The sequence below is a fragment of the Lithobates pipiens genome, unplaced genomic scaffold (assembly GCF_037356315.1).
Source record: "Lithobates pipiens isolate NorthernLeopardFrog02 unplaced genomic scaffold, aLitPip1_a1.2 Scaffold_30, whole genome shotgun sequence".
Classification (NCBI taxonomy): domain Eukaryota; kingdom Metazoa; phylum Chordata; class Amphibia; order Anura; family Ranidae; genus Lithobates; species Lithobates pipiens.
The window spans coordinates 113,509,344-113,534,420 of record NW_027507791.1 but is presented as its reverse complement, the minus strand read 5'-3'; the positions used below and the strand labels follow the sequence as shown (position 1 = coordinate 113,534,420).

Sequence of the window (25,077 nt, the reverse complement as noted above, 5' to 3'; positions counted from 1 at the left end):
CCATTGTCCAGTATCCGGGGGGTTTCTAGCTTGCCAATTAATTGCTATCAGTCGCCTAGCTTGATATAGGCACTTCAGGACGGATGGCTTGATTGGCAGAGGAATATTAACCCCATCAAATATCCCCAGTAAACAGGCCCTGGCCTCAGGTTTCAGGGTGGTCTTAAAAGCTCTATTTATTTTGATGACTATTTCTAACCAATAGCTATACAGCTTTGGGCATTTCCACACCATGTGGAGGAGATCCCCCGGTGCCCCGCATCTAGGGCATTCATCCCTAGGTTTCTTCCCCATTTTCCATAACTTCTGGGGGGTGTAATATGCCCGATATATGAGGAACAGATGGGACACGCGCTGCGATGGAGATATGGAGGCCAGGTGCCCCTGTTCAAGCGTTTTAGCCCACTGTTCCCGAGATATCGGGCCGAGATCCCCTATCCAACCCTGTCTACTCTTGGCTGGGCCTTCACCTTTCAGGAAACTGCCTCTAAACTTCATATATAGGCATGAAATCTGGCCTTTTGCGTGCCCATGGTCTATAAGGGCCTGGAGCAGTGGTATTTCAGTTCGCTCGATAGTAAGTGATCCATATTGGGCCTGGATTGCATGTCTCAGTTGCAGATATTTGTAAAATGACCTATTAGGGACATTGAATTCCTGGCTGATAGTTTCAAAAGATTTCATTACGTTCCCCTCATAAAGATGTACTATTCTATTAATCCCCTGACTATCCCATTCCGGAGCTTTGTCGACCTTATTTAGTTCAATCAGATGGCGATTACACCATAGAGGAGTATAGATAGTTATTCCCACATATCCTAACTTACGCTTTGCTTGCTGCCATACCTTCCTCATTAGAGTATTGGTGGGGCAGCCATAAGAAAGGGCATTAGCCTCCAGAGCTTCGGGGACCAATTTATGAGGTGCTCCCATCATCATCAACTTGTGACCTATAGACCCCCCCTCTTGAAGTCCTGCCCCTGTTAAGTGCTGGAGTTGGGCGGCCAGGAAGTATGCACCCAAGTGTGGTATGGCCAACCCTCCCTCCGCAACGGGCAGCTGCAGCGTGTGTAAGCCTATCCGAGCATGCCCCTTTTTCCAGATTAATTGCCGAATAAGCGAGTCCATGGCTTGGAACCATTTCTGGTTGATCCAAATTGGGGAGTTGTGTAGAATGTAAAGTATTTGGGGTTGCCAAATCATTTTTACCAGGCTGCAACGGCCCGCCACCGAGAGAGGGAGGCCACACCAGCTATTAAGTTTCCTCTTCATTTTCGTCAATAATGGTGCCAGATTCTCATTGGCATATTGACTTACGTCCCCTGATATCCAGATGCCCAGGTACTTCAGCTTAGTCACCAACTCCAGGCCTGTTATCGTTGAGGGGGCCCCGTGTTCCCCATGCCGAAGCAGTGGTAAAAGAGCTGATTTGCCCCAATTGATCTCTAAGCCCGATTGTTGACCGAACTCGCCCATCAGATGGATCACTCTATTCAGTATAGAATCCAAATCGCCAATAAAGAATAGCAGGTCATCGGCGAACAGGGCAATTTTTTCCTCGGAACTACCCCGCCGAAATCCCTGTATGTCCGGGCAAGATCTTACCAGGGCCGCAAGGGGCTCCATGGCCAATACAAAAAGGAGGGGGGAGAGCGGGCACCCCTGCCTTGTACCTCTTTCCAGTTGGAATGATTCAGAGATTTCAGTACCCAACTTAATTTTGGCCCTGGGTTTGTTATACATTAATTTTATCCACTGGGTAAATAAAGGGCCAAATCCAAACCTCTCTAGGACCCTCCACAGATAGCCCCATTCCAAACTGTCGAAGGCCTTAGTGGCATCGAGTGCTAAGATGGCCCCCACCCCCTCGTTATCTCTAGGTAATTGGACATTAAGGAAGACTCTTCTAATATTGGTGCTAGTCGCCCTACCCGGGATAAAACCCGACTGATCTGGGTGTATGAGTTTGTGAATGTATGTATTTAACCGGTTTGCTAGTACTTTGGCTAGTATTTTAATATCCGTACATAGCAGGGATATCGGCCGGTATGATGAAACTTCCTGGGAGTCCTTTCCCTCCTTCAGGATTAAAGTAATATTAGCCTCACGCATCGAGTCAGGGAGTTCCCCTGTCTCCAATGCGTGATTCAATATCACGAGGAGTTCCGGCAATAGGACCTCCCCATAGCGTTTATAGATTTCTACTGGGAGGCCATCTGGCCCTGGGGATTTATCATTAGGCATTGCGGCTACTGCATTCCTTAATTCTTCCAGCGTAAGTGGTAACTCAAGGGATAATTTATCATCGGTCGATAAAGTTGGTATTGCTGTCCGAAGTAAAAAATCAGTCGCCGAATTACCTTGTCCCTGGATAACAGATTTATATAAATTCCTGTAGTAGTCATGGAATACCCTCATAATTGCGGAGGGGCTGGAAACAAGAGCACCTGTAGGAGACTTGATTACCTGGGCTACTGTTGGCGCACTGTTAGTTTGAACCAGGAGAGAAAGGGTTCTACCTACTCTCTCTCCTTCGCCAAAGTAGTGCTGGCGCTGGAAAATCCGCCTGTTCTCTGCTTTTTTTAGGAGGGCTATTTTATAGACTTGTTGGCTATCCAGCCATTCCCGCTGGCTTGCAGTCGATGGTGCAGCTATGTATGCTTGTTCTGCCTGGGCTACCTTATTTCTCATTGCTAAGTCCTGGTCTCGGGCTTTCCTCTTAATGGTTGCTACTTGTTGTATTAATGTGCCCCTAATGTAGGCTTTTAAGGAGTCCCAGACCACACCCGGGGGGGCAGAGCCCCTATTTATTTGAAGAAATTCCTCTAACTTATCCTGGTGGGGGCTTGGGGGACCCATTAATACCAGCCAGCCCGGGTTAATCCTCCACTCTCTTGGGCCTGGTCTAGTGCCTAGAGACAGTATCATGGATAGGGGGGAGTGGTCAGACACCCCCCTTACTCCATATTCTATCTCCTGGACCACCTCCGCGGCTGCTTTATTGCCCAGTACCATATCAATTCTTGATAGTGTGCAATAAGTGCTGGAGAAGCAAGAATACTGTCTTACTTGAGGGTGACGTATTCGCCATAAGTCATTCAAACCTATTTCAGAAATAAAGCCCTGCAAACGCCCCATTTTGGTCACCAGTGGAGCAGGAAATCTATCAATATGCGGGTCCAGTGTTTCGTTGAAATCGCCTACTACTATACATGGGACAGCTGGTTTATCTAGACAGAACGTCATCAATTTAACCATTACTTCCAGTTTAAAAGGAGGGGGTATATAGATATTAGCTAAAATACATTGGCGCCCGGACAGAAGACCGAACAAAAAAACAAATCTTCCCTCTTTGTCGATAGAGGACTCTTTGCACAGAAAGTCTGTGCCTCTTTTAACAAGAACACTCACCCCTCTTGAATAAGTTGTATGGAAAGAATGATAGTATGCCGAGAACCTCCGATTTCTTAGCAATGGGGCTGTGCTGGGGGTTAGGTGTGTCTCTTGAAGGAAAAGCAAGCCGGGGCCTCCCCTTCCTGTTTCCAGAAAAACTGATGCCCTCTTTTTTGGGTCTCCCAGTCCCCTCACATTCCATGATAAGATGTGCACACTACCCATAGATGCTGTCAGTACTCAAACCGGGCGGGACAGGGGGGAGGGAGAGAAGGGGGCCCGCCCTCCCACGACGGGCCCACTGTCCCTCCCCCCCCCCAATTCCGTTGTATCGGCTATGCGCGCTCGAGGTGGTCCCCTTAACCCTACTACCCACCCATTCTCCCCCCCCTCCCATCCCCCCACCCCCCCCCAACATCCTAAGCAACCCCTCCCCCCCCCCTCCTCCTCCCACCCCCCCGCCCACCCATCAGGGTATCCCCTGGGGGACACTATTGTGGCTCGACTTTCCATACTCCCCAGGACCCTGGACACCCGACTCCGTTCCCCTCGCTCTCCCAAATAACCCAGGGAGCCCTAGTCTCCCCGAAGTGTCTCACCTCGACCCCACTCAGTACCCCGCCACCAATGCAGCCTAGGCTCAAAAAAGAAAAAAAAAAAAAAAAAAAAAAAAAGGGGGGGGGAGGGGAAGGGAAAAACGGCAGGACATATTCAATGAAACATCCTCGATGCTTAACCATTAAGCGTTACTGATGGTGTTTACCCTATGTTACGACATACCTGCCATCTCCCTTTCCCACCCCCCCTTGCTAATCAGTGAACTTATAGAACATACCACATACTTTCATAATAAAAATTCCCCCATGCTGCTCAATAAAGTTATTTCAAATGCAGATATTATATAAAATTAAGACAGTACGCTCTTGCATCCCAAAAAAAAAAAAGCAGGGGGGGGGTGGTCAATGACACCCCCTCCAAGACCTATGTGAGACATATAGTGATATTTGCATTGTATTGTGCGACTTATACCAACATTTATACTAACACCCTTGCTCACCCCTCCTTTCTAACAGGTGTAAATTAGTGCTACAAAAACATTATAATCCCATACCTCAAGCTAAAATCTAGCTAACATAATAAGTATTCTACATCTCTAAAGTTGTTACTCGTGCAGGTTTTATACCAAAAAAAAAAAAAAAAAAAAAGGGGGGGGGAAGGGAAGGGGAAACGGCAGGACATATTCAATGAGACATCCTCGATGCTTAACCATTAAGCGCTACTAATAGTGTTTACACTGTGTCACGACATACCTGCCATCTCCCCTTCCCACCCCCCCTTGCTAATCGGTGATCTTATAGAACATACCACATACTTTCATACTAAAAATTCCCCCATGCTGCTCAATAAAGTTATTTCAAGTGCAGATATTATATAAAATTAAGACAGTGCACTCTTGCATCCCAAGAAAAGCAGGGGGGGGGTGTTCAATGACACCCCCTCCAAGACCTATGTGAGGTATATAGTGATATTTGCATTGTATTGTGCGACTTATACCAACATTTATACTAACACCCTTGCTCACCCCTGCTTTCTAACAGGTGCAAATTAGTACTAAAAAAAAAAAAAAAAAAAGAAAAAAAAACATTATAATCCGATACCTCAAGCTAAATCTAGCTAACATAATAAGTATTCTACATCTCTAGAATTATTACTCGTGCAGGTTTTATACCAAAAAAAAAATAAAAATAAAAGAAAAAAAAGAGGCTCCCAAGGAGCCAGCTCTGTTAACCAGTCCCAATGGTTGCAGAGTGGCTAGAAATCACTTTTATGTTCCTCCAGCCACCTTTCCACTTCTCCTGGTGTGTCAAAGAAAAAAGTTGAGCCCAAAGCAGTTATTCGTAACCGGGCAGGATACAACAGTGCATAATTTAACTTATATTGGCGGAGGGTTCGCTTGATGGGAATAAACTCAGCTCTCCGTTTCTGTAGATCTGGCGAGAAGTCTGGGTAGAATGAGACCCTGGATCCTTTATAAAAAACATCGTTCAGCTCCCTGATCCTTCGTAATAAAATGGTGCGATCATTATAATTCACAAGTCTCAATATCAAAGGCCTGGTGCGGCCCTCTGATAAATGCGGGCCTGCGGGGATTCTATGGGCCCTTTCAATAGCAAAGAGAGTGGTAAAAGGGGTGTTACCCATAAGTTCCCTGAGCCAATTTTCCAAGAAGTCTATGGGGTTAGACCCCTCGCTTCCCTCCGGGAGGCCAATCAGGCGAATATTATTCCTACGGTTGCTGTTTTCCAGCGCATCTAGTTTTGCTAACTGTATGGCTGATTGTTTCAATAATACATTTATTTTTTGCTGTAGTGGAGAAAAGTCATCCTCGATCGTGCTCAATCTCCCTTCCAAAATCGTAGTTCTTGCCACTGTATTGCTCAGTAGTTGGCCCATAGAGTGCAATTCAATTTTGATACTGGCTAGCTGGTTATCGAGGCCACCTATAGACGCTTTGCATTCATTGACTGCCTTCAGTATATCACGCAGTGTGGGCTCATCACCCTCCAATGGAGGGGATTCCACCGGAGCTGCTATATTGTGTGCTATCTTGCTTGCTGCTGTAACTGCATCATGCATCTTACTGCCACTAGGTGATCGTCCTGGATTAGATGCTAGTTGAGTGATACTTCTCCTTTCCGTAGTGCCCCCCTGTATCTTTGTTTGCCCTGCTGGCTGAGGGGGCCCTTTTCTGGTAGGGGAAGTTGCATGGGCAAAGCGTTCCAGTTTTGCTACCACAGTAGCCGATGCCTGATTTGCTTTCTCTTTAGCAGCCCGGGTTTTTTGGTTCCCCTCACCAATCATCCCATCCTCGTTGGCCCGTTTACTAAGCATGGTAGAAAAACGGCCAATAATAGTGGTATTAGAAAATTGCGATAAAGTCGCCCCCCAAGGAACTTGGTTTTAGCAGCGTGATACAAGTCCATATGGTGGGGCAAAAAAAAAAAAAAAATAGTGCGGTGGCCCCAGGCCAAGATGGCAGCAGGGTAAGCATAGACCCAAGAGACTATTCCCCCAACAGTTTGCCTGGCTGCTTCTAAGCACTATGTTGGATTTGCATAGATAGTTTAACAGAGTTCATCACACTATAGAAACAGCAATGCAAAAAAAGAAAAAAAAAAAAAAGGGGAGACAGCCGTTTCAGTAAGTCCCGGAGGCTCCAAGAGCTTAGGAGCCTATATCTTCCAGCAAGCAGGTTTAGTGTGTAGTAGAGCTAAACACATGTATTTAAATGTTCATATGGGCATTCCCAGATACTGTACCCTCCTCCTTGCTTGCCTCTCACCCCACCACACGCTACAGCTTTACCGTTAGCCCAGGTAGATACCATAGGCTTCTTCTCCGTGAATTGCTGCGGGCCGCCTCCCGGGTCTTCCTAATGCAGGTTGCTGTCTCTGCTCTCAGCGCGTCCCGAATCAGCTGAAAGAGTTTCTTTCGGGCTCCCGCAGGCTCCCTCGGCTCGGCTCGCTCCCGATGACGCGCCTCTGATGACGCTAGAGCCACGCCGGCACGAGCTCCCGCGAGACCCACCGCCAAGCGCCGCCCGGCAGTGCACAACGAGCTCCGGAGCAAGGCGACCAGGGCCACCACGTCCCGCACAGGGTAGGTAGAAACCCAAGCTATACGCCACCTCCGCCAGCGGGGAGATTCTCTTGCATGAAGGGAGAGCAAGGGGAGGCTAGGAGCGGGCGTCCAGCGTTCACACTCTCTCACTCACTCACTCCCGCATCCGGCCACGCCCCCCACGTTACCGTAATTTTTAATTATAAATTATTATTAGTTAAAATTATTGTAATAGTTACAATTTACACAACTTTTAACCCCAGAAGGAGGCCATAAACCCATTTTCTAACGTAAAAATGAGATCCTATTTTTAAAACAAAATCAAACAAAAGAAAACCAGGTAATTTGGCCATGTTTTAATAAGCTACTCCCCAACCCGAAGCAAATCCCACAATCAGCTGCAAAGGCAGCCTGATGGGGTTGTGCACATGCAGCAGACACAATATTTTCTTGATCAGCAAAAATGATCCTCCCCGTCATGTTCAGCAGGTTATACCCCTGCAACTGCAAGCCAACTGATAGGATCACAGTTGCATAGTTTTCCAAATTCAAAATGGTAATCTGGCTGCAGTGGCACTAAACCTTTGATGCAAAGTCTTCCATGTAAAAACGCTTTACATGACGTGGAAGACAACAATAAGCAATTACCACTTTTGCTTAAAGATGTTCCATAACAAAATGGCAAAGATCTTCCAGTATACTTAAAAAATAATAAATTCAGTACTAAAACCTTTCAAATCTTTTGTTTAAATGACATTGGACATGCTAATAAAATATTTCAGAGTAAAATAATACTACAGATTTAAATGAGAGAAACAGCCTAATCAGATACAGAACTACCCTGTGGGCCCAGTAATAAAGCTGTGGTGTGGCCCGAGCAATGTGCTTTATAAATATGCAAAATAAGTAGTCCTATTACTTCCAATGGCCCCAAAAAAAAAAAGCTAAAAGGAGAAAGCCTGATCATGTGACCTGTCAGACGTATGACCCTCTTCCTGCAATCACAAGCTTTTCTCTGCAGCATCATGCCGACAGAATTCTGTAGCATACCGCAGACTCCAAACCATGGAATGCATTTTCTATAGAATTTATGAAATACAGGCATAGTGTGGTGAAAACACTGCAGTATCCATCGGACAATAGGTACAGGTATTGACTCTCTGCTGTATGTATACAGTTCTCACCACATCCTAGATGATATGCATCTTTTCATTTATTGGATCTGCCCATGTACACACTTTCCTGCAACAACCAGAAAGAAGACACTGAACTTGCTAACAGTGAGGAATGGGAATCCCTGGCCTTCTACCTGTATATCAGCAAACTGAACATGGCTAAGTAGCTATGATGAGGTAGGATCAACATATAAGTAGCTGCCCCTGGAGTTGTAACCTCTGACCTTGGCTGAAGCCCAAATCAATGAAAGCTGTAACCCGCCAAATTGGTTCTCTAACAGGATTAGGGACCCTCTTATCACACAGTGTGTGATAATCCTGTCAGTAATTAGACTAATAGAAGAAGTCCCTGCAGGGAGGTTTACATACAGCAGTGGACACAGATGCAAAGTACTTTATAAATATAGCTTCTTACTACCTGAAGTCATATAGCCACAAAATGTCAAAATTCACAATAAACCCTATCTATCTATCTATCTATCTATCTATCTATCTATCTATCTATCTATCCCAATCATTTGATGTGAATATGCAGGCTTGTTGGTGATTATATCCGCACTAGGTTTATTTTAGTACTAAAAGAAGGAAAGGGACCTACATTCTTTCCATTTATCTTAGCTACAAACTTCAGTTTCCCACTGAAGTGTGCCATCTTTTCCACCGTTATCACATTTTAATCCGCTAAACAGATTTATAAATGGGATTGTCTGGTGAAATTTAGATTCAGTGCATTTGCCAGTGTTTTCTTTGAAAGAGGTGAACTAAATGAATGCACTCTAAAACGTGTAAATATATGCACAGGAGACTTCTGCATCCATACAAGACCCCATATATGAGTCCAAAGCACTTTGGTTCTATTTTCTTCTATAATCCTGATGCATACTTCATTTGTTGACCCATAGTAAGGCCTAGCACAGTTCCCTGTGCCGCTGAAAGTAGGTGACTATGAAGCAAAGGCCTCCAGTTCTTGTTGTGATCTCCATTTCCTGTTTTGTGGAACATTTCCCACTTACTTTTGAATTATTTTTTTTTTTTGTATGCCACTTTGAGATATCTGGATTTGGAGTCAGTTTATCATTTATCAAATATAACAAAATGAAGATATCCAACTTAAACATCGGTGAGAAAATTTTAAATTTGGTGATCTCATAAACTGACAAATCTTACTCCATTGGCCATGTTTAATTAGCTACAACTGCATTCTACTGCTCTCTCAACATGCAATGCAAAGCAAAACTAAAAAAACAAACCAAAAAAAATCGACATAATAGAATACATCATATTATTAATATTAAGCAATGTTCACTAATCCATTTTAGTATTCTATAGCAGTAGGGTACATTATGGTGTAAAACTGTCATCAAAGAAAAGGAAACATTTTCACATCAGACTATTCCATTTTCAATGCTGAATTTGTTTTACCTTCACTCACAGATAAGCATGCATTCAGGAAACATTTTCAAAATGTGCAGCAAATGCAAAACCAATGTTTTTTAAAAATAAAGCTATACATGGTCACTGCTCCATAACGGACGCTAAACATAACAGATAAGTTGTTGCTAATATATATATATATATACACATATACACACACACACACACACACACACACACACACACCATTTTATACATCCTACATATACACTCCCACACACGCATAGATAACACATGCATAAATGTATCATATTAAACAATGTGTACATCTACAGAGTGGCACCTGTCCCATATATTAAATCTGAACAAATTTATGGACAGTGTCAGCTACTCAGGTGGAAGTAACACTCGCTGTGTGTGCGCTGTTGGGTGGTGCTCAGTCGTGCTGTGTTTGCCTGTCTGAATGCTGAATGCCCCTGTAGTGGATGTGCTATACAGGGCAGGCAGTGCTGTCACCTCCGCTTTGTCCATGGCACGCTGATTACCCTCTTTTTTCCTGCCCGAGCTCCGCTTTGCGAATGCTATCAAGGTCAGAGTCAGTCGCTCAGAAAAATAAAATTAAAATCCCCCCCCCCCCTCCACAAACTGGGCTGTGCATCCCTCCCCTGAAGTGCTTCACTGGGTGCATCTCCAGGAGAAAGGACATGTACTGCTTTACACAGGCACAACTCAAAAATATTCAACAAGCAACCTATAAGTAAAGAAGGATGAGCCCTGAAAAGCTTGCAGTCTTCATATAATTACATGCAGACAGCAGTAGAAAGATTTTATAGTGACCAACAAGCTGTAATGCACAAATAATCCAGCGAGATGTCTGCTAAATTGCAGAATGTCGATAGACTTGCTAAAAAAAAAATCTCTCTAAGATACCAATACACGGAGAGATTACTAAAGTAACAGACCATTTGAACGTAATTTAATACTATTTACATCAGAACTATCTGTTCTGCAACCATCAGCTCAGCAACAATGGATCCTGGATCCAAATATTGAGGTTGAGACCATTTCCACCTCAGTTTATAGAGCGATCACCTAGTTCAAGCCAAATTGTTCAGAACACAGTGGGATATTTACGAAATGCAAATCCACTTTGCACTGCAAGTGCACTTGGAAGTGCAGTCGCTCTAAATCTAAGGGGTAGATCTGAAATGAGGGGAAGCTCTGCTGATTTTATCATCGAATCATGTGCAAAGCTAAAATGCTGTTTTTTATTTTCCTTGCATGCCCCCCTTGGATCTACAGTGACGTTACTTCCAAGTGCACCTTCAGTGCAAAGTGGATTTTCCTTTAGTAACACACACAGTCAGTTGTATTATTTTACTGTCTCATCAGGTTAGTAGCATATAAAACTAGCTTGACATACTTAACTGTCATATCAACAAATCTTGTACACGTAGAATGCTATCAATCTAGATGAATTTCAGTTTTTTAAGATTTCAGATATTGCAGATAAACGAAAATTGGTTCATATTATATCAGCATATATACAGTGCCCACACTATTACTGCAGTATATAAAATACTACAATAACACGTACTGTATTCTTCTGAATGACTTCTACATAAATTAAGTGGTCAAAGAGAGTATGTTTTATTTCTTGTGCTATCTCAAACATTACAAATATGTCTCACAAAGGAGGGGGGGCACAGAAAGGGTCATTACTTCTGCCAAGGTGCCTTCTGTGACCTGCCCGCCAGGGTCTCCTTCCAGGACACTGGAAATAGTGACAAACCCCATCACCCTGCATTAAGCACCTATCTGTAATCCCCCTAATTCCACGGTGCTGCAAATGCATCGGCTAAAGGGCACAATGTCTGACTGACTGATGCCGAAGGGACAGTTTCTACCCAGGGCTGTCACATCCTGCAGACTTTCTTCCAATCTATCAACCTTTTTCTCATACCCAACATGGGGTGTAAGAAGTGAATTTGAACACTAGGTGGCACTGTAGCACTGCACTTTAAAGCCTTCTAGGTTCCTGAACAGTTTTTGACTAGACAATAAGCACACAAGCTTGCTTTGAGCATGTTGCATTCCAGTAGCTCGCTCTCTAGGTGGTGATGGTGGAAGGGGGAATTTTGACATTTACTTTTATATACATCTCGGCCACAGAGTTGTGCTAGCTCAAGACAGCTTTTTAAATATATTTTGCTCTATTTCTGGTGGAAACTACATTTACGTTCCTTAGCGGAGTACGGTAGTCTGATCTTGGGGGGGGGGGGGGGGGGGGGGGGGGGGGCAATGTCTCTACCAGATCTAAAAATTACTATCGTATGTTTTTTTTATAGTTTCCTACATTTTTTAAAATGAGTGATCCAGTGAATAAGCTTAACAATCTAATTTATTGCACAAAGCTTAGGTCAGTAAAAAAAAAAAAAAAAATCTAAGTAATAGGCATCTCTCACAGGATAAAATAAACACTAAATATTACTCCATTCCCTAAGTTCCAATATAGCCAATTTAAAATTCATTTAAATCTCATTTTAGGAGTTACTATAGAAAGAACGTGACAAGATCTGTTTTGATGCCCAGGTTCTTACAGCTTCATAAGACTGGCAGAGAGTCCCCTGAGGTGACAGAGATTATGCTCTACTATACTATATACTGTACTAGCTCTGTCACTAGACTGCACTCCGCTTGTCGTCACCATCTCATGTCTCAGTCTCACCACTGTCAGCTATGGCACTAGGTGTACATTACTCATGGAAAGACATTGGGCGCTTTAAAAGTTCAAGTGTGTCACCAATAATCCAAGCTTTCCTTACCCGCACAGCTTGGCTGTAGGGCCCAATGTTAGCGGGCGCCCAGTGGGAGATACTCTGGACATGCATGGCTATCTTTTCTGCAGTGAAGTCATCCCTGCAAGTGACAGGCAGCCAGAAGAGAACATCCATCTTAAAGAGAGTGTCCCGAGGTAAACAACACTGCACACATACTCTGGAATGCCAAAAAAACAATCATTATTCTATGATATAACTGTACAAGATTTTATATAGGAAAAAAAAAACATTCTCATGAGCAAATAAACTATTTTACAAATCAAAAAAAGAAAATGGAAAACAGCTCTGTTTGTTTTAATCTCTTAATAAAACCTCATGTGCTTTACACATCACTAAGCCCAGCAAGGCTGAGCTGGTGGCCTCTGTAAAAGAACCCTGTCTTAAAAGAAACATCAAGGCTGCTATTGCTGATCTTTCCTGAAAATGAATGCTGCTTGGTCTTTTGATGCAATACATTGAACCCTTGACCCAGAACCAGTACACATAAGGACTTCTGACTTTTCTCTGACTTCTGATCTGCAAACTTTGGGTCAGTGACTAAAAGTGCTGAAGCCAACGTCAGCAAAATAGTAACGAAACTGGCAGAAAGTGGACAGCAAACACATCTAAAGAATTTCTCCAATAACAGTTACACCTAGCTACTCGTACCAACGTGAACTGGCACATGTTACATTAAAGCAGCCCATTCATTTGTAATTGTTTCTTAACGAGCCTCAACACATAAAAAAAAAAAAAAACATGCCTGCATTGCTTTTAGGAAACACAGCACCCAATAATGCAAAAAGCATTCACATATGTGCGCTACAGCACAGGTGCATGTGTTTATTCTGTATATGCGAATAAGGGTATTTTATTCAAAATGAATAGAAACGAGTTTCAACATGTGTATACAATATTAATACATGATGTAGAAAAACGTGTTTAATGCCAATCACTGCATGTGGACAGATGTAAATACACCCTAAAACTTGTTCCTGACATGTTAATGAGAAGAGGGGTCTCAGCTGTATACTGTACATTGCAAATCTAAGTGGAAACTACATACCACTCTCATCGTACCTGTGCAAGTGTGGCCCTACTCTAATCTATTATTGTACCTGCACCAGTGTATGCACAACAATAAAAAAGCTTGAAGCAGAAATCCATCTTTTTTTTTTCTTTTAAGAATGCATTTATAGAATGCATGGAGGAAAAAAAACATTGAGCTTTCACAATCACTTTAAAAATTAAAGCAACACAGTGCCAAGTGTGTGTAATAAAAACATTAGATGTCGCATGCCTGCTAATTCAACTTCAATGTCCCCATCTAAAAGTGCACTTTAATAGCTAGCCTTTAAAAGTAGACAAGATTAGCTTACCGAGCAGGGGGTGCCACGGAGAAGAGTCTCCCATATTCAGCATTGATGGCGGCAAAGTCATCCATGTTTTGGACATATAAGTGAACCAGTACAGCATCACTCATCTGTAGACCATTCTCTTCCACTTGCGCTACAACAGACATCACCAAAATTAAAAATGACAAATCAAGCAACAGTTTAGATGTGGCTTTCAATCAAAAGCAAATGATTATTACACTGGTGGCACAACATTTCCATATACAGTACATGTTGTCTGCAAAGAAAGACAAGTTGGATATCACATGGACTTTCCAGAGGAATGTTTAATACAACAATCTTCAAGCAGCAGCTGACTTCATTAACCACTGCTATTGGGTACATAACATTATTGGGTCCCTAGGTTATTCAGTTCAACCCTAAACACACCTTAGTCAAAGCCCTAAAATTTATTTAGGATAAACCTGCATGGATAGCAATTAGGTAACAGCTTTTGGTGACTTTAAAAGGTATGGGCTGTAATCCTCATCCTGAGTATACTACCTAATGAGAAACCGACCTATAACAAGCTTGCAGCCAGAGAAATCGAAAAAGTCTGAATGCCTGTTCAAAGTCAAAGTCAATGATCCAATTTTTCCCAGCAGTGGGCAATGGGGACCTTGGAGACCTTGACCTTGGAGATGCAAAGTGCAGCACTAATGTGTCTTCTCCGTATATCCTCAGTCTTCCAGGTTGAGAAATGCTGTGCGCCTTTCAACCAGGAAGATTGAGGATATTTTATGGCCCAAAAAAAAAAAGTACTGCATGGGGACAGCTCGGAAATGAAAGCGAATAATACAGCTTAAACACACACACATATATATATATATATATATATATATATATATATATATATATATATTTTTTTTAAATAGCACGGCCCTGGGCTTCGAAGTGGATATTTGACTACTTTCCAAAAAGGGGTCATTTATGTGGTATTTGTACTTTCCCGGCTTGTTAGGGTCTCAAGAAATTAGATGAAATTGGCACCATAGCTTGTGGACTCTATAACTTTCAGAAAGATCAAATAATATAAACCAATTTGGGTTATTTTTACCAAAGATATGTAACATTATACATTTTGGCCAAAAATTATGAAGAAAAAATACTAATTTGCTAAATTTTATAACAGAAACAAAGAAAAATGCATTTTTTTTTAAAGAATTTTTCTTTTATAGTGCAAAAAATAAAAAACACAGCTCTGATTAAATACCACCAACAGAAAGCTCTATTTGTGTGAAAATAGACAACAATTTCATATAGGTACAATGTTGCATGACTGAGTAATTGTCATTTAAAATGTGAGAACAATGAAAGCTGAAAATTGGTCAGGCTAGGAAGGGGGTTTAAGTGTCCAGTGGATAAGTGGCTAAGTGGTTGTAAAGTCAGAGGGTTTTTTATATTAATGCATTCTATGCATTAGGATTAAAAAAAAGTTCTGTGTGCAGCAACCCCGTAATACTTACCTGAGCCCCCTCTCTATCCAGTGATGTTGTAGGATTGCCTCAGCTGCCCGGGACTCTCCTCCTCATTGGTTGAAACAGCAGCATGGTGCCATTGGCTCTCGCTGCTGTCAATCAAAGCCAGTCAGCCAATGAGGAGAAAAAGGGGGTGGGCTAGGCCGCAGCTCCATGTCTGAATGGATACACATAGCCGCAGCCCGGCTCGGGTGTCCTCCCCATAGCAAGCTGCCTGCTGTGGGGGCTCTTGTCAGAAGGGAGGGGCCAGGAGAGCTGAAAAGGAACCTGAGAAGAGGAGGATCTGTGCTGCTCTGTGCAAATCCACTGCACAGGGCAGGTAAGTATAACATTTTTTTTTTTTTTTGTTCAAAATAATAAAACAAGAGACTTTACAATCACTTTAACCACTTAAGGACCAAACCTCTTTCTGAGATTTGTTGTTTACAAGTTAAAAACATTTTTTTTGCTAGAAAATTACTTAGGACTCCCAAACATTAAATATTTTTTTTCTAACACCCTAGAGAATAAAATGGCATTTGTTGCAATACTTTCTGTCACACTGTATTTGTGCAGCAGTCTTACAAGCGCACTTTTTTGGGAAAAAATAAATTTTTTGGAATTGAAAAATAACAAATAACACAAATGACACCCAACATATCACACTTGAAAATTGCACCCGCTCGTGGAATGGCGACAAACTTTTACCCTTAAAAACCTCCACAGGAGACATTTAAAAAAATTCTACAAGTTGCATGTTTTGAGTTATAGAGGAGGTCTAGGGCTAGAATTATTGCTCTCGCTCTACCAATCGTGGCAATACCTCACATATGTGGTTTGAACATTTTTCATATGTGGGCAATACTCACGTATGCTTTTGCGCGAGAGCTCGGCAGGACGGGGTGCGTTTATAAATATTTTTTTATTTTACTTTTTATTTTTACATGTTTTGACATGTTGGGTATCAATTTACTCGGCGTAACATTATCTTTCAAAATATTTTCCAAAAAAAGTGCATTTGTAAAAGTGGTGCGCAAATATGGAGTGACAAAGTATTGCAATGACTGCTATTTTATTCTCTAGAGCAGGGGTGTCCAAACTTTTTTCAAAGAGGGCCAGATTTGATGAACTGAACATGCTCGAGGGCCGACCATTTTGCCTGACATTCTTTGAACCATTAAAATTCGGTCTAAGTGTGTTCGGCCAAGCACTAATACACTACCCAACAAGAATTCTCATGCCTTTGTGGCTGTGTGCGGTGAAGAGATGAACTCAAGTGTATTATTTGGATACACCGTATTTTTTTGGGGTATAACACGCACCTTCACTTTAAGAGGGAAGCTTCAGGAAAAAAAATATTTAATTTTAAATAAAGAACTGAAGCAAAATAAGGGTCAGTGCCCATCTGCAGACCCACAATTGCCAGGAACGCAGCGCCCACCATTGCCAGGAATGCAGCGCCCACTATTGCTAGAAATGCAGCGCCCACCATTGCTAGAATTGCAGTGCCCACCATTACCAGGAATGTACCCACCATTGCCACGAATGCAGCCCCACCATTGCTAGAAATTCACTCACCATTGCCAGGAATGCAGCCCCACCATTGCTAGGAATGCAGCGCCCACCATTGCTAGGAATGCAGCGCCCACCATTGCTAGGAATGCAGCGCCCACCATTGCTAGGAATGCAGCGCCCACCATTGCTAGGAATGCAGCCCCACCATTGCTAGAAATTCACTCACCATTGCCAGGAATGCACCCACCACTGCTAGAAATTCACTCACCTTTGCCAGGAATGCAGCCCCACCATTGCCAGGAATGCAGCCCCACCATTGCCAGCAATGCAGCCCCACCATTGCACGGAATGCAGCCCCACCATTGCACGGAATGCAGCCCCACCATTGCACGGAATGCAGCCCCACCATTGCACGGAATGCAGCCCCACCATTGCACGGAATGCAGCCCCACCATTGCCGGGAATGCAGCCCCACCATTGCCGGGAATGCAGCCCCACCATTGCCGGGAATGCAGCCCCACCATTGCCGGGAATGCAGCCCCACCATTGCCGGGAATGCAGCCCCACCATTGCCGGGAATTCACCCACTATTGCCAGGAATGCAGCCCCACCATTGCCGGGAATGCACCCACCATTGCCAGGAATGCAGCCCCACCATTGCCGGGAATGCACCCACCATTGCCGGGAATGCAGCCCCACCATTGCCAGGAATGCACCCACTATTGCCAGGAATGCAGCCCCACCATTGTCGGGAATGCACCCACTATTGCCAGGAATGCAGCCCCACCATTGTCGGGAATGCACCCACTATTGCCAGAAATGCAGCCCCACCATTGCCGGGAATGCACCCACTATTGCCGGGAATGCAGCCCCACCATTGCCAGGAATGCAGCCACCATTGCAGCCACCATTGCCAGGAATGCAGCCACCATTGCTATGAATTCACTCACCATTGCCAGGAATGCAGCCACCATTGACAGGAATGCACCCACCATTGCCAGGAATTCACCCCCAATTGCTAGGAATGCAGCCACCATTGCCAGGAATGCAGCCACCATTGCCAGGAATTCACCCACCATTGCCAGGAATGCAGCCACCATTGCCAGGAAATCACTCACCATTGCCAGGAATGCAGCCCCACAATTGCAATTGCCAGGAATGCAGCCACCATTACCATCAGTGCAGCCATGGAGGGCAGGACGAGCGCCAAAGACATCCTACAGGAGAATTTCCTGTTTACACAACGGCCCCTTTAAGAGAAAGTCCCACCTCCTCTGATGGACAGAACAGTCGTCCAATGGCAGAGATGGGACTTCCTATTACAGCTGCCATGTACACAGGAAATTCTCAGCCTGTGTGCATGGCACTCATCCTGCCTCCTCCTTCCAAGGCAGCTGGACTATATATCTTTTGTGACCCCGGCGCTGGGAGATCGCCGGGGGCCACAAAAGATGTATATGTTTAAATAACCAGGCGGGCTGTTCAAAACCGGGCCGCGGGCCGCGATTGGCCCGCGGGCCGGACTTTGGACATGCCTGCTCTAGAGTGTTAGAAAAAAAATGATTTTATATATATATATATATATATATATATATATATATATATATATATAAAATGTTTGAGGGTTCTAAGTAAATTTCTAGCAAAACAAAATGTTTTTAACTTGTAAACAACAAATCTCAGAAAGAAGTTCTGTCCTTAAGTGGTTAACTACACCTATGTTAAAAACTATAGACCCTTCATTTCTTTGTAAGTGACTTACAAAATCTGCAGGGGATCAAATAAGTATTTTCCCCACTGTATGAACGAGTTCTAGTCCAAGAGTTAATTTACAAGTCAAATTTGTTCGTAAGTCCAACAGAGTGAGTTTTATAATACTTCTCACACAAATAATGCTTACAAAAAAAAACCACAAAAATACTGTAAAAAATATATATATATATATAATCTTACAGTACCTTGAAATGTACGGTACAAAAGCTATCATACGGGGGCTGGCATGGAGTGAACAGGTTTTTATGATTGTTTCCAGACATCTTGGGCTTGAAAACAACACTGTACTACTGTACTCTTTTCTCCTATACAGTAAAGTACACAGCAGAACAATGGCTTGTGGCAAAGGGTGTCCGTCAAGCTACTTGATGATTTGAAATGCGAATGCATGTTTGCATCTTTGAAAGTTCGCAACTTAAAAGGTTCATAAGTAGGGGACTTACTGTATCTCTAAAAGACTACAAATTCATATAAGGATAGGGGTTACTGCACGATGGAAGTGCAAAATATATAACGGCTAGCTTATCTGACAGAAGCAGCATTATAGTTTAGAAAAGCTTAAAGTAATTGTAAAGGGAAAAAAACGTTTTTAAAATAACAAACATGTCATACTTACCTGCTCAATACTTTTGCGCAGAGCAGCCCCGATCTTCCTTGTCGGCTCCTCCCCCTTGACCAGTGCCCCCAACAGCAAGCCCCTTGCTATGGTGGCACTGATGCGTGCTCGCTTATGAGCCCCGATCTGTGCATCCATAAGCCGCATGCTGCTTGCTATGGGGGCACTCATGCAGGCTCAACCCAAGCCATGCTGTGTGTGTTCATTGGCTTGGCAACATATTCACCCCCTCCACTCCTTCCTTGCTGAGTGTGATTGACAGGAGCCAATGGATCCCGTTGCTGTCTCAAAAAGTCAAAAGTCAAAGTCAAAAACAGAAATTGAATATATATCAGCAGCTCACCAATTTATAGGCACAATGGCTGAAAATGGCTGGTTTGAGTTTGGCCTCAATCAAAAACGGTTTTATTTAAAACTTCACCATGAGCTTCACACACAGGGCTTGGCTCCTGCTCTATCCCACATATTTGCTTTAAAAACTTACTCAAGCTGAATCTACCAAAGGGCTTATCTCAACAACCTACACAGTTATTAAACTTTCTCCATAAACTTCCTCCCTCTTGTAATATCTAAGTCCACTGTCTAAGGAGCTTCTGAATGATGATGTGCAGAATGGTCAGCTGGTTTTGCTCTCTCATGCATGGAAAGACACAGCTTTTTATTCTGCACAGGGTGTACTGTACACAGGACTTCCTTTATAAAACTGGTCTCAGGGAGAATTCATATTGTAGCGGAAGTAACCCTCCACTTGATGATGTTATACTCTTATTGCGGAGATACCCAAAACTCAAACGTTACTGGAATGGGGTTATTACCACCTTAAATTACCTATATGGTATAGCCCTGACCCTTAATCCAATCACATGTATTCTAAAGCCCCATACACACTATCTGTTTTTCGGCATAAAAAAACCCTAATGAACACTTCTTGTAGATATCTCTTTACTTGCTTAGTATTGTTGTAATCCTTTTTGTTCTTTAGAATGACGTCACTGAGCATGCCCAGATCGTCCCTGTTTTTACTCTCTATGTGCTTGTCTATCTGTTATCAGGACTTCCTACAGCACACTACTGATATCCTACGGCACACTACTGATATCCCAGGAGACTTCATAATCACTCAGCGCTTCCTCCTACACCCGATGTGACATCACATGCAGTGTAAACCTGGCCATTACTGCAGTCTTATCAGCTGAAGCTGATAAGACTCACACAGGCAAACATTAGACAATCGGCACAAGTAAATACTATGAAATAAAACAAGTCAGCTATGAACAGGAAAGCAGGGTTGCCATAGAAACGTTGTATTGAGAAGGAGGCTTGGTTAACAGTACAGGAAGTGCTCAATGTAAGGGCGGAAATACACTCCACTGTGGACTCAGAAAACAATACTTAAGATGGCACTGCCTAACCCCTGGAAACAAGTGTTTTAAAGTTTCTTTAAACAGTAAGTGATATGCGATTTGGGCTGGATTACAGTGGCTATAGTTTGTTACTTATTATAATGGACTAAATGAAAAGAAGCATCAGAGTGGGAGAGTTTACTTCCTCTTTAATACACATCGAGTCCACTGTGCTGAATTACAATTTAACCTTAACAGTCATTAGACCACTGTTTATTGCACAAAAAAATGCTTGCTTTAAAATGTGTATCTGCTAACTCTCCAACCATAGTTGAGTCGAAATCTGAAGTGAATAGATATATCTCATTTGAAAAACAAATGTACCTCCTCCGTAATGCAATGCATAAATTTGATGCGATATGTCCTAGATGGATAGCCGTGATGTATCCTATTGTTTTCTGCTATGAACACTGCTTTTACTGTTACCTGTGGATGAATTGCCTACTTTTGTAACCTGAGGTATGCCTTTGTTTAAAAATGGGAATCCATGTGCTGTACCCTAGTGTTTCTATGCTCTTTTACTCTTGGTCTTTCTATCCTGCCCGACGGCTTGTTTCTACACTATTTAAATTAAAAACCTGTCTTTAAAAAAAAAAAGTATAATCTTATTAGAAAAAAAAAAGAAGCAAACCTCAACTGTGAGAAATACAGTGGCTGCCACAGCTAGCTATCTAGCCACTTCAATTCACAAACCCAGAACAAGTATGCAACCAGTGAGGTCAGAACTCCCAATAAGCAGACTTGTTTCATATCAGTGACTCAGAAAGTCTGAAGGCAATTATGACGTTCAAGTAACATATTTTGACCAACACATTTGTTTGTGTTTTCTTCCAAATTGTGCTTTCCGCAACTGCAATGACAATGGTAAAAAGCTAAGGATAGTGATTACTACTGAACTCTGTGTTGTGCTTTAAATTCTCTTTCAATCAAGAGATAAGTCGGGTGAAAGTCTTGCATGATGGCAGGTCTTTTAGTGGAAAGTTGTAAAGTACAACATCCACGTGGAGCAGAAAGATGCATTCAACAGGTAGTACTTTACCTCAGTTCAGTCGGACATTTATTCTACAAAACCTGTAATCTTGTTTTTGCGTTTTATAAAGCTCAGTGTGAATTTTGCCCGTCACACTTCAGTTTTAAAAATCATCATCATGAAAACGCCTTTCAGACCTCTGCCTGATGGGTTTAAAAACCACATCTACTTTTATGTCAGAAAAAAATAGACAATTAGACACATTTAACACACTTAAATGCATTTATTAAAAAATGATTATAATTACATTTCTTGGCCACTAAACCAGAAGCAAACACAAGAGATACTTATTTCCATAATGTCTCATTTATTCTTTATTGAAATCTGCTAATGACAACCTATTTTAATGAAATCAATTAATTAAAAACTACAAGCCGTGGTGGAAGCTGGGACTTGTAGTTCACTCATTCATAGAACTCTGTGAATGAATGAGGTGGCTGTGTGGGCGAAGCTGAACGGTTTTTAAAATGTGACAGCAAGTGCAGGCTGAGGATCCCCCACCCACTGTCACAAGGGGGTGGAGGGGGACTGCTCCAAAAGTAACATGTTACAAAGACCTGAAATAATTTTTTTAACAAACCTTTCCTGCCTATGATTTTCTATGCTAACAGATATCCACTACTCAATTAAACAGCCAGGATGGAAGATGTTGGGTTACGAGGTCAAACATCATTGCATATATGTAGATTGGGTACAACTGCCTCTACTCACCCCACACAGCACTGACATTTGCCAGCCCTGATTGCCTACACCAGTTAGATCATTAAGGAAAAGTATAGTCAAAGCTTAGACTGATCAGTATTTTCTACATGTGAATACACATATCACGCCAAAACTGTTAAACAAGACTATTGATTGCATTTGGGCTTATGTAGTAGCTATCATATCTTCTAGTCCACACCCAGGTTTCTTGCATAAGACACACTAACCAAAATAAGTACATTTTTATGAGCACAGAATGACTCTTATTTGCAACATTAGCTGACAGTAAAAATCCATCAGCCACCACAGTGATAATAAAGAGTTTTTACAACTGTTCTATGAAAAGAAAATAAGAAATTCCGAGATCAAATATTTAATTGTGTCTTAGAAATACAGTGCGTTCTTTAGACTTCTAGAATAATAAAGAACACACCTTGCTTATTAGTACACAATTATGGCCCTTCCCAAACAGCTTTACTAACTTACACAAGGAAAAACCTTTTCATCTGTTCTTGGCATGTATGAGGTAAAGGTCCAACATCCCTAATGATGACCAAGAACACTAAAGGGATTGTCATCTTACGCCCATTGCACACCCATCAGCTATAATTTTATTAACCACCCACTCAATATTGAGTAGGTCCCCCTTTTGCCACCAACACAGCCCTGACCTGACAAAGCATGGACACTTCTAGACCTTTAAAGATATGCTGTGGTATCCGAGACAAAACTGTCAGTGGCAGATCCTTTAAGTCTTGCCAGTTGCAAGGTAGGGCCTCCATGGATCAGACTTCCCAGCGCTTCCCACAGATGCTCCACTGGATTAAAGTGACTGTAAAGGAAAATATAGTATTTTTGTACTCACAGTAAAATCATTTTCTCTGAAGTTCATCGACGGACACAGCAGCTTCATCTTGACCTTAGGATTATATCACGCCTTCAGGAGAGGACTAGGCAGAACATGTTAAAAACAGCAAAACTGCACAGTACCGCCCAGGGAGCGGTCCTACTAGCTATAACCCCTCACAATGCATCCAGCAGCTCAGTTCGTCAAAAGCAGTACAAACATAAATAGGAGGGATGGGTGCTGTGTCAGTCAACTTCAGAGAAAAGGATTTTATGGTGAGTACAAAAATCCTATTTCTCTTTTGTTCATTAACAGACACAGCATCTTCATCTTGACCTTAGGGACGTCCCCAAGCAGTGTAAAAAAAAAAACGAGGGGTGGGAACAGTAAGAAAATAACTCCACCCATAACAACCAGAGCTCCTCAATGGAGGAGTTGCAACCTTAAACAGCCCCCTGCAAAATCTTGCGGCCGAAGCAAGCATCCGAAGATGCGCTCACATCAACCTTGTAAAATTTAGTGAAAGTGTGAACGGACAACCAGGTTGCCGCCTTACACACCTGAGAAACAGACGCTGGATGGCGGAAAGCCCAAGAGGCACCAATTGCCCTGGTAGAATGTGCAGTGACTGGAAAGGGAGGCGCCTGCCCCCTTATGGCACAAGCCTGAACCACAATCTGTCTGATCCACCAAGAAATGGTGGCCGACGAGACCGCCAGGCCCTTATTCAGACCAGCCACCAATAAAAACAGCGAGTCCGACCTCCGAAAAGGAACCATAACAGACAGATACCCCGCAGAGCCCGGACCACGTCCAAAGAATGCAAAGCAACCTCTTTGTGACGGCCAAGGACATAAGGACGGAAGCACAATGTCCTCATTTAGATGAAAGGCCGAAACAACCTTTGGAAGAAACGAAGGCTGCGGGTGCAGCACCATCTTATCCCTGTGGAGGACCAAGTAGGGAGACTTGCTTGACAAGGCCGCCAACTCAGAAACCCTCCTGGCAGATGTAATAGCCATTAGAAAGACTACTTTCTGATGTAGTGTCAATAAGGGGCTCTCCTTAATGTTTTCAAACGGTAGTTTCTGAAGCACCGAAAGAACCACATTCAAATCCCATGGTGACAGCGGTGGTCGAACCAGAGGGGCCACATGTCGAACCCCCTGAACAAACGTACTCACCAATAAATGAGTCACCAAGGTTCGCTGAAAAAAGACAGCCAAAGGCAAGTTTATGATCCACTCCTCTCTGCAAAAACAGCAGGATCCTGGAAACTGAGTAAGTGCGCAGAGGCCACCCCATCTCCTCACACATGGAGATGTAAGCCTTCCAGGTACGATGATAAACTTTCCCGAGAAGATGACTTCCGTGCCCTCAGCATAGTGGAGATTACTGAATCTGATAGACCCCGATCCCTTAGCATCTGGCTTTCAAACAGCCATGGCGTTAAAGCCAGCAACGATAAAGTAGGATGAAGTATTGAACTTTGCGACAGAAGGTCCTCTCGCATCGGCAGCTGCCAAGGACATCCGCCACCATTCGTACTATGTCGGCGTACTACGGACACCAAGGCCAATCTGGGGCAATCAGAATCACCGGAAACCCCTCGGCCTCCACTTTGCGAAGCAGACGTTGTAGAAGTTTGAGTGGGGGGGGAAGGCATAAATCAGCCGATAATGACCCCATGGAGCCACCAACACATCTACCGCGTCCGTCCAGGGATCTTTTGACCTGACCACAAACCTCTGTACCTTCTGATTGAGTCGAGAGGCAAAAGGAGCCAAAATATCTGGATGTAGCCACCATTCCCCTTGATCCAGCATCTTTCGACTTAGGTAGTCCACTTGCCAGTTTTCTACGCCCAGAATGTACACGGCCGACAGAGCCGGCACACGCCGCTCTGCCCACCGCAGGATGCGAGCGACCTCCAGTGCTGCAGCCAAGCCCCTTGCTCC

General features: G+C 43.2%; 1 protein-coding gene across 5 annotated transcripts in view; it reads right to left on the bottom strand.

Annotated features, from left to right (window-relative positions):
- Positions 1–25,077, bottom strand: part of DPH6 (diphthamine biosynthesis 6) — a 186,876-nt gene that overhangs the window by 68,674 nt on the left and 93,125 nt on the right. For 4 of the 5 annotated variants that reach the window (XM_077464771.1, XM_077464773.1, XM_077464772.1 and 1 more), the window contains 2 exons: positions 13,762–13,891; positions 12,389–12,560 (listed from right to left, as the gene is read on the bottom strand). In XM_077464771.1, the coding sequence (XP_077320897.1) occupies positions 12,389–12,560; positions 13,762–13,891 (302 nt within the window). Of the gene's footprint in view, positions 1–12,388; positions 12,561–13,761; positions 13,892–21,812; positions 23,105–25,077 lie in introns of those variants that run through there. The other variant, XM_077464775.1, reaches the window with a different exon arrangement.